The following is a 10,047-nucleotide window of genomic DNA, read 5'->3' as shown; positions in this document are numbered from 1 at the left end:
ATCTCCGCACACTCAGACTTTGCTTTGGCTTCTAACTGTTCTTCCGGCTTGCGCTTGTGGTTTTCTACCCGTCTTCCCAGTTCCTCTGTCTCCGTTTTTCCCTCCAGTCCCAGCTTATCAACTCTCTTCGTCATGTCTTGAAGTCTTTTCTCACACTCCACCGTTTCGACCTTCAATCCCTCCTCTGTCTCCTCCTGGCTTTCTTTTAATTTTTCTAATACCTTCTTTACCTCGTGTCTCGTCTTACACGTCTCCCGAATTATTTTCTCGCCCGCCCCGACCGCGGGCCTGACAGCCGTTGCACTCCCCCCCAGCTCGTTCGTCCCAGCACGTGGCAGCGCCATTTTCTCGCCCGTGGTCCGCGTTTCGCTCCTCGCCATAATGCCTGCCTGCAGGCCAATGCCCATGCTCTGCATCTCACCCCGCATTTCTTTCATTTGGTTTTTCGCTTCGAGTGCGTTTCCATCCATTTTTTTATTTTCCATTTGTTGCGTATTTCTCTTCATTTCGTTGTTCCTTTCTTTCATTTCGTCAATTATGCTCTGCGCGAGTTCCATAACCTGCCGCATTGTCACCTGCCCTGGCCACTCCCACTGACTACATTTAGTGGTGGAGTTATAATAAAAAAACCGACCAGATGAACGGCATCGATGCCTTTCCCAACCTTCTGGTACGGGTTTCTCTTGCACGGTGATCTCGTCCTGAGCCATGGATTCTACATTACTATTACACATACCTAATCCACCCGGCACCCGCTCGCCTTGAGACGCCATCTTGCTTCTCTTAAAGGGTTAATTTGAATCGCTCGTAATTTGGAGGGAATCGGGGGTCGCTTCTCTCACCCCTGGACCGATTCCCGTGAATTTAGCTGGAGACAGGAGAGCCCGTTTTCCTGTTCTCCGATACCAGTGCCGCGAGGAGGGCGATGGATTTGTATCGCACGACCTGACACCAGTGTTACGGATTCGCGCCCGCCGGCGTGCTGACGGCCACGTAACTCGAATCGCGGCACGTCGCCCACCGGACGGACAATCCAGTCGTGACCCTCTCGGACTAACGCCGGGAACCAGTCACGGGTGGACCTTTCGGTCTCACCGCGATCGAGCCAATCGGCCCCCGCGTGGGATAGGGTTGCTCGTCAAATTCGACCTACCTAAGTACCCACACGGAGGGTAGACCGGGCGATCGCACCTCGCCGCAGGTCGACTTCGGACACGGGCCACTTAAGCGACCCGTTCCGTACTATCGGGATAACCGAGCGGTGTTATTCGTCGACCTCGACGGTTCGATTAATTATCAGGCGTATTCAGCCCACTACCAACCCTTTACGTGAAGCAAGATGAGGATTCAATGAAAGAAATGACGAAGCGAAGCGGGAAACAGTTCAACACAAAGCACATTTATTCGCGATGAACGGAAAGCACACATATACAATTCCACCAAAAGCACATAGAAAAGAAGAGAAACACAATGCAATTTTACACAAAAAGCAAATGTAAAAGCGAAGACACAATGCAGAGCTATCCGACTACCGAGCACACGGCAACACTTATACAATTCTACTTCACAGACGGCGCCGACAACACATACCCAAAACCAAGAAAAAGAACACCCTCAAGGATGAGGCGGGCCTGAGGCCGAGACCGGGTCGGGCCTACCCGTCTGGTGATGAGACGCGGAGCGGCGATAGCGCCTCAACTCCGCGGGCCTCGCGGACAGTGTCTGGTAGGGGGTGGGAAGGGGGCCCCCTTGGTCGCACTATCTCAGCGCGGGGGGGAAACAGGAGGGGGTTGCTGATGCTCGGGGAAAGGAGGATTTTTACTCTGTCTCGAGTCCCGCGACGAGCGTCTCCACCTCGACCAGGTCGCGCCGTCGGCCTCCCTGGTGTGCAGCTCCCGGCACGACGCGAGCACCCCCTCGTCTGCCTTCGCCGCCTCTCCACAGCTCCGTCCTCTTCGCTCCGACTCCAACGCACACGACGACGACCAACTCTTAATTAATTTGACTGACGAACGCGGCCGCTTATATAAGCCCCGTGGCTTCGCTCTCTCATCTTTGACCCCCTGCCTTCGACCTTTCACCTCGCTCCCCATTGGCCCGAGAAAAAGTGGGCGTGAATGCGTTTTGATCCATGAATTTGCATATAGCCACCGCCTTCCAACGCCCTGGAGGCGGGGCCAAATCGCCCCTCGCTCACCGATTGGACGGCACAAAAGTGGGCGTGTGTCGTTTTTGATCCGTTTTTGGAGCGGAAAATCCGTGGTTTTGTACACGCTGTTCGGCGCGCGCCCTGCACGAGTCCAATACCGGTACCCACAAGCGGCGCAAGAACGGTGGCGATGCGACGGTTGCGAGGTGTGACGGGAAAGGTCGTGGCTGCTGTGGTGAAGCGGCGTTGTGGTGGGTGGTTGATGTTGTGACGACTGTTGAGACGCGGTTGGCAGTGGTAACAATGGCGGTTGGTCCAAAATAAAGATAGTAAAAGAAAAACGGCTATCCTGAAGAGTCGCAGCACGCATAAATGACATGTATTCCCACTAGACAACGGGTTTGGGCCCAACTACACATATACTTACCGAGATACCTCACCTAAGGGACCTGAATGGTGGTTTGCGAATTTGGTCAACCACAACAATATATATATATATATATATATATATATATATATATATATATATATATATATATATATATATATATATATATATATATATATATTGGCTCGCCGAAATAGGTGACCCTTATTGTCAGTAATTCTGTCTGTTTGTTTGGATATTTTTTCGTTTGTCATCAGCATAATTGGTAGTAAACGTGGGCCGATTTTGACCAAACTCGGGTGGTAGGTACATCTTATGACCTAGTGCTTTAGAAATTGTGATGGTTGCTAGGGACGCTTTGGTTCCCTAGCAACAGCCGAAAAACCTTCAAAATTGGTACCGTTCACGCGAAATCAATTCCGAAAGCCATTATCCCACGTAGGCTCTACCAAATATATTCCGTTTTTTGTGATATATGGAATAGTTTACCCGCAGCACCCCCTACAAATGGGGTATGCCCGAAAATTGGCGAAAATTGAAGGCCCCCTAGCGACCAGGTGAATGCATCGATCCTAATGTAACTTTGCAGGTTCATAGCACGCAATGAGTACTACAATTTTGCCTCAGGACATATTGACCGATATTGCTTTGGTCAGGGGTCAAAGGGCAAAAATCGCTAATATGCGAGAGCTGGAGGTGCCTTCGTGCCAAATGCTACTCCTCCTAGGGTTATGGTCAGATGGTCATGAAAATTCACACGAATCATCTGGAATACATTGTGCACAAACAATCGAGCCGGATTTTCGATTTAGATATTTGTTCACCGACAGCACCCTCTCGAACTTTGGGGATTTCCGATATCAAACCGCATTTTCGGTACTTTTCATTCAAATTTATACCGAGTAGTTATCAGAAGATGGAACTCGATGAGATTTGGTATGCATAATCTTAAGGTGATTCTCTATCCACTATATGGCATCCATTTTTTCTATATCTTATAGTTTCCAAATGGTAACCATCTCAACTTGGGTGTCTGAGGGCCATTAAGCATTCCCGCTGAAAATTCAAAGTACACTAGCTCCAAGACGGTTGAACGGAATCAAATGAATCTTTACATGCTTATTGACCATAATGAGTACTACAACTTTGCTCATTTGCATAATGACCTATCTCGAGTAGGTCAGGGTTCAGAGGTCAATAAGTGCATTTTTGGGGCAAAATTACTATTCAAGGCACCCTTGCTCCTACACGGATTAACCGATACGAATGAAAGTTCATAGTTACATAGTACTCAATGAGTACTACAACTTTGTTTCAGGACATATTGACCTATCTCGGCTAGGTCAGAGGTCAAAGGTCAATGAGTGCATTGTTCGGGCAAAATGACCATTCAAAGCCCCCTTGCTCATACACGGTTTAACCGATTCGATTGCAATTTCGTAAGTAGTTAGTACTTGATTAACTCAGATCAGAGGTCAAAGATCATCAGATGCTCGGTGACCCATGGCCTCCTACCAGCTTGTTTATATATATATATATATATATATATATATATATATATATATATATATATATATATATATATATATATATATATATATATATCACACGATATTTCATAGAGTTGAGGATGGATTATGACAAAACTTGTTGGATGATTTGGTTAGGTGACAAGAACAAGCCGATTAGATTTTGGTTCAGATCCGAATCCAGATCCAGCCAATCAGTGGCATGCAAAACTTAAACTGTGCAGACTGACTCGCTACCGAGTATCATTCCAGTTTCAAATGGTATTGAAGCAATGAGGAGTAATCTTACTCCCAAACTCGGCCTAAAAAAAAATAAAAAATTAAAACATTCTGACAATTACAAGATGTCGCTTACCAATTAATTTTCCATTTTTGTTTCAAATATATTAAACACATTAACTGAATTAATTATCTTGTTTCCTTGCAGAGTTTCAAACTTTGTACATTTTGAACTTATAACATCAGTTCCTCGCTGCAAGTTTATTATTGTTGTGCTTTGCTCTTTGTGAAAAAAAAAACATTTGAGCATCTTTTCAAGAACATGCAATTGGTGATCAAACTAACCGTTCTGCGTTGTTCAAAAAAAATTTAATTATTCGAAATAAGATCGAGGCTCATGGAAGGAACGAGAAAACAAGATCGAGGCTCATGGAAGGAACAAGGTGACAGGTCAGGTCAGGTCAGGTATGGGAGCATGTGCCAGAACAGCACGTCGCTGCGTCCACTTTCCGCCGGTACTCCAGGGGCCTCCGTCTGGCCATCCCCCAGGCAGATGCCAGGCCCATCCCCATCTCCTTGAGATGATGGTCAACCTGTTGCAACCATGAGGCACGTGGTCGACCCACTGGCCTCCTCCACTCATGAGACTCCCTCGCTGAGAGAATCTGGTGAGCAGGATCAGAGTCAGGAAAACGAGCCACATGTCCATACAGCCGCAACTGACGCTCACGGACTATGCAGGTAACAAATCTCATCCGAGTCTCTCTCAGCAACCGCTCGTTGGACACAAAATCCGACCAGCGATAGCCAAGGATTCTCCGAAGAGACCTGGTACCAAAGGAATTAAGTCTCCGTCTCAGATCCTTGGTCAGAGTCCAAGTCTCGCACCCATAGAGCAAGACTGGAAGTACCAAGGACCTGAAGACTCGGACTTTCGTCCTCCCGCACAGGTACCGGCAGCGCCACACCCCATGATCCAGTGAATCCATGACTCCCCAGGCCCGACCCAGACGTCTATTGACCTCTGACTCGCAGCCAGCAGAGACATGAATATCACTGCCAAGGTAAGTGAATCTCTCCACGACCTCAACATCCTTACCACAAACAGACACAGACAGGACAGCAGCATCCAAGATGTCACCGAAAGCCTGGATCTTAGTTTTGACCCAAGAAACCCGTAATCCCAACGGCTCCGACTCCTCATTCAGCACCTCGAGGGCCCCCAAGAGGATGTCTAAAGTCTCCGCAAAGATGACTGCATCATCTGCAAAGTCAAGGTCCGAGATCTTGACATTCCCAAATGACGCACCGCAACTTGATCTCTCCGACATCCTCCCTAGAATCCAGTCCATACAAGTGCTGAAAAGTGTGGGGGCAAGTACACATCCCTGACGAACTCCAGTAACAACTGGAAATAAGTCAGAGATGGTACCACCACACTTCACAGCACTCTCAGTACCAGAGTAGAGTTCAGACATCAGATCGATCAGTTTTGGTGGCACCCCACGAAGACCAAGAATCCTCCAGAGGACATCCCGATTCACTGAATCGAACGCTTTACAGAGATCAACATAGGCTGCAAGCAGCCCCTGCTGAAACTCTCGTCTGCGTTCGGTGAGGACACGAAGTGCAAGGATACGGTCAATCGTTGACCTCTTTGGTGTAAAGCCTGACTGCTCTGGACGCTGGTGCTCAAGTAGATGGTGGCGAACCCTATCGAGAATTATCCGAGCAAAGACCTTGCCCGGCACTGAGAGCAGCGTCACCCCTCGGTAGTTGTTGCAGTCTTGGCGATCACCCTTCCCTTTCCAGAGAGGGACAACAAGGCCCCTCTTCCAGTCAGTTGGGATGATGCCTGTGTTCCAGGCAGAGCACAAAACTGCATGCAACGACACGAGTGCAGCATTTCCACCAGCCTTGAGAAGTTCGGCATGGATGCCACAGATCCCTGGAGCTTTGCCCCGTTTCAAGTGGTTCACCGCAGCCCGTGTTTCCACAAGCGTAGGTGGACCACAGTTGATTCGAGGGTCAGCAACAGGGATTGTAACACCCTTGACGTCCAACTCGACAGTTGGGGGATCAGCCTGGTACAACCGCTCAAAGTAACCGGCCCAGCGGGCCTTCACTTCAGACTCCTCTGTCAAGAGCCTACCACTCTCTGCTCGAACTGCAGTGCTCCGAGGGATGGGCTTGGATGAACGTAATGCGCGAATTCCCCTGTAAGCGGGACGAGAATCACCTGTCCACAGGTGATGCTCTACCCCCTCACAGATTCCTCGCACATAGGCCTCCTTGTCCACCCTCAGTGCACGTACAGTTTTACGCCTCAGCTCCCTGAACAGCTCAGCTCTGCCATTCAGCCTGGCCCTGCGACTCTGGTCAATGGTATCCAGTGTCCCTTGAGAGACAAAATTCTTCTTTGCCCTGCGGTGAGCTCCAAGGCATCCACCGGCAACATCAAGGACGGTGGTCTTGAAGGCGCTCCACAACTCTTCAGGACCCCCCAAAGCACCCAGACACCCCAAGTGTCCACTCAGCCTGTTCGCAAACTCCTCAGCTACTCTCTCATCCCTGAGCTTGGCAACATCCAGTCTCAGCTGGGATGGTACCATTCTCCAGGATTTAAGGTGCAGCTTTAGAGTTGCTACAACAAGCCTGTGGTCAGTATTGAGGAACTGAGCACTCCGGTAGACCCTGCAGTTCTGGATCATCCTCCAACGACCGTCAATGAGGACATGGTCAATCTCCTTTGCCACACCGCCAGCGTTGGAATACCAAGTCCAGCGATGAGCTTGTGGGCGCTGAAACCATGAACCAGCCACCCTAAGTCCATGACTTCTTGCAAAGTCAAGGAACTTAGTGCTATTCTGGTTCATAGTTCCTGACCCATGGGGACCAACACACACCTCATAACCGTCCCTATCAGTTCCAGTCGATGCATTGAAATCCCCCAAGACTAGAAGTGTATCTCGTCTGGGGCACTGATCAACCACAGACTCGAGCATGGCGTAGAATGCATCCTTCACGGTGAGATCACTCGCCTCAGTCGGAGCATAAACAGAGACCAGGGAAATGACACCTAAGGAGTGACGAATCCTTAATCTCATAATACGCTCGTTGACCGGTGTTACCTCAATTATCATTGGGGTCAGCTTATTGGACACAGCTACAGCAACTCCTTGGGTATGGTAACCATCAGAGCGACCAGACCAATAGTAGGTGTAACCACCCACCATTATCTCGCCGCAATCCGGTCTCCGAACCTCAGAGAGAGCTGCAATCCCGATGTCCAAACGCTTGAGCTCAGATGATAACAGAGACAGGTGATCATCCTCTCTTAGGGATAGGACATTCCAGGCACCCACCCGAAGGGACCGCCTCAGGTTAACCCAAGGAGACCGCCGTCTGGTGGACGACACCTCAGCACCACTCCGACACACTCTCCCGCAATCTGACCCAGGGATGTTACCCCGTGGTTTCCCTCCTATCAAAGATTGGGGGTCCCGAAGGCTTTGCCCCAATCCCGTCATCCGGTGAGCTGCCCTGCGAAGGGAAGCTGCACAGGAGGTACTCCCACGGAGTGGGTTTTCAGATTTTTTTGCGTTTTTGCGTTTTGCGGAATGAAGGGTTTTACGGTGGCCGGAGTGCAAATCCTGCCACCAACCTCCTAATAAGAAGTGACCCAACTGCAGGAGGACGTCCGCAGACACAGTTGGGCACCAGATATGGATGGCCGTTGGCTCACAAGGAGCTCCTCCGCCCTTTGACAGGTGTTGTTTTTAATCCTGCTGGGTGTCCATATCCAAACACCCTCCTCACCAGAAACCTGGTGGGGGAGACGGTTTAGTCGCCGACAACCCGACCATGGAACAGGTTAGTACAGGTTTACATGGTACCTGTAGCAGGTCACAGATCGAACCTGACCTGACGTGAAGGTGACAGGGGATTCAAAAACTATGAAGGTCCTTTAAAATGAAATCCGATGTGTTTTTAAAAGGACGATCAACACACTACAAACTTATCTATTACTTAACGGATGTATAAATGTACAAAGGGATGTAAACGCGTAAATTCAATGAAATGAACTTTTTTTTCTCTCTCTTTTACGTTGGGGAGGCGAGAGAAGAGGAGGGGAGAGAAAAGGAGGGGAGAGAAAAGTCGGCGTGGCAGATAAGATGGGCGTGGTCGTGGAAATGGGAGGTGAAGGTATTAATGGGGGTCTGGGGAGGCACGGCGGGACCGGAAGCGTGGCACAGACAAAAGTAGCTGTTGCTTAAGAGGTGGTTCTCAGGTTATGGAGTTTGGAGTACTGATCTGATCTGGTTCGGGAAGGTCTCAAGACACAGAGAGGTTCGAATGAGTCAACGAGAGATGGGTACAATCGAGTGGTGTGGAAAAAGTGGTTAAAAACAAGTGTGTGGTGTCGATAAAACGTCGTGGAGCGGCAGCGGGGCACAGACATGTCGAACGATGAGGCAGCTCCAGACAGCCCGGGTGGGACGACGGAGAGCGGAGAGAAGACGCCCGACAAATTACCGGCGGACAGCCTGAGTGGGACGGTGTGCTCTGTGGACCTGAGCGGGTATGGAGACGGCGGCAGTTCACAGGATTCGGATTCGGAAGCCGTGGCGAGCCGGGTCGATCGCTTTGGCTTCCTTGGCGGAAATCAGTACACAGAGCCTACGTAAGGAAGATGTGTCTGTGTGTCTGTGTGTCTCGGCGTCTGTGTGTCTCACTCTCTCTGTGTCTGCGTGTCTCACTCTCTCTGTGTCTGCGTGTCTCACTCTCTCTGTGTCTGCGTGTCTCACTCTCTCTGTGTCTGCGTGTCTCACTCTCTCTGTGTCTGCGTGTCTCACTAACTCTGTGTCTGCGTGTCTCACTCTCTCTGTGTCTGCGTGTCTCACTAACTCTGTGTCTGCGTGTCTCACTCTCTCTGTGTCTGCGTGTCTCACTCTCTCTGTGTCTGCGTGTCTCACTCTCTCTGCGTGTCTCACTCTCTCTGTGTCTGCGTGTCTCACTCTCTCTGTGTCTGCGTGTCTCACTCTCTCTGTGTCTGCGTGCCTCACTCTCTCTGTGTCTGCGTGCCTCACTCTCTCTGTGTCTGCGTGCCTCACTCTCTCTGTGTCTGCGTGCCTCACTCTCTCTGTGTCTGCGTGCCTCACTCTCTCTGTGTCTGCGTGCCTCACTCTCTCTGTGTCTGCATGCCTTACTCTCTCTGTGTCTGCGTGCCTTACTCTCTCTGTGTCTGCGTGCCTCACTCTCTCTGTGTCTGCGTGCCTCACTCTCTCTGTGTCTGCGTGTCTCACTCTCTCTGTGTCTGCGTGCCTCACTCTCTCTGTGTCTGCGTGCCTTACTCTCTCTGTGTCTGCGTGCCTCACTCTCTCTGTGTCTGCGTGCCTCACTCTCTCTGTCTGCGTGCCTCACTCTCTCTGTGTCTGCGTGCCTCACTCTCTCTGTGTCTGCGTTCCTCACTCTCTCTGTGTCTGCGTTCCTCACTCTCTCTGTGTCTGCGTGCCTCACTCTCTCTGTGTCTGCGTCCCTCACTCTCTCTGTGTCTGCGTGTCTCACTCTCTCTGTGTCTGCGTGTCTCACTCTCTCTGTGTCTGCGTGTCTCACTAACTCTGTGTCTGCGTGTCTCACTCTCTCTGTGTCTGCGTGTCTCACTCTCTCTGCGTGTCTCACTCTCTCTGCGTGTCTCACTCTCTCTGTGTCTGCGTGTCTCACTCTCTCTGTGTCTGCGTGTCTCACTCTCTCTGTGTCTG

The 10,047-nt window shown here is 50.3% G+C and overlaps 1 protein-coding gene across 1 annotated transcript in view; it reads left to right on the top strand.

Annotated features, from left to right (window-relative positions):
• The first annotated feature begins 8,506 nt into the window (after positions 1-8,506).
• The window catches only part of LOC147010882 (TBC1 domain family member 10A-like), a 93,893-nt gene continuing 92,352 nt past the window's right edge, over positions 8,507-10,047 (top strand). Inside the window, exon 1 of the mRNA XM_085858640.1 lies at positions 8,507-8,969. Coding sequence (XP_085714766.1) covers positions 8,746-8,969 — 224 coding nt within the window. The 5' untranslated portion in view covers positions 8,507-8,745. The remainder of the gene's footprint in view (positions 8,970-10,047) is intronic.

Source organism: Eptatretus burgeri, chromosome 16 (assembly GCF_056783735.1).
Source record: "Eptatretus burgeri isolate ZD-2024b chromosome 16, Ebu_testis_v1, whole genome shotgun sequence".
NCBI classification, from domain to species: domain Eukaryota; kingdom Metazoa; phylum Chordata; class Myxini; order Myxiniformes; family Myxinidae; genus Eptatretus; species Eptatretus burgeri.
The sequence above is the reverse complement of the archived record's forward strand: the minus strand, read 5'-3'. Positions and strand labels throughout refer to the sequence as shown.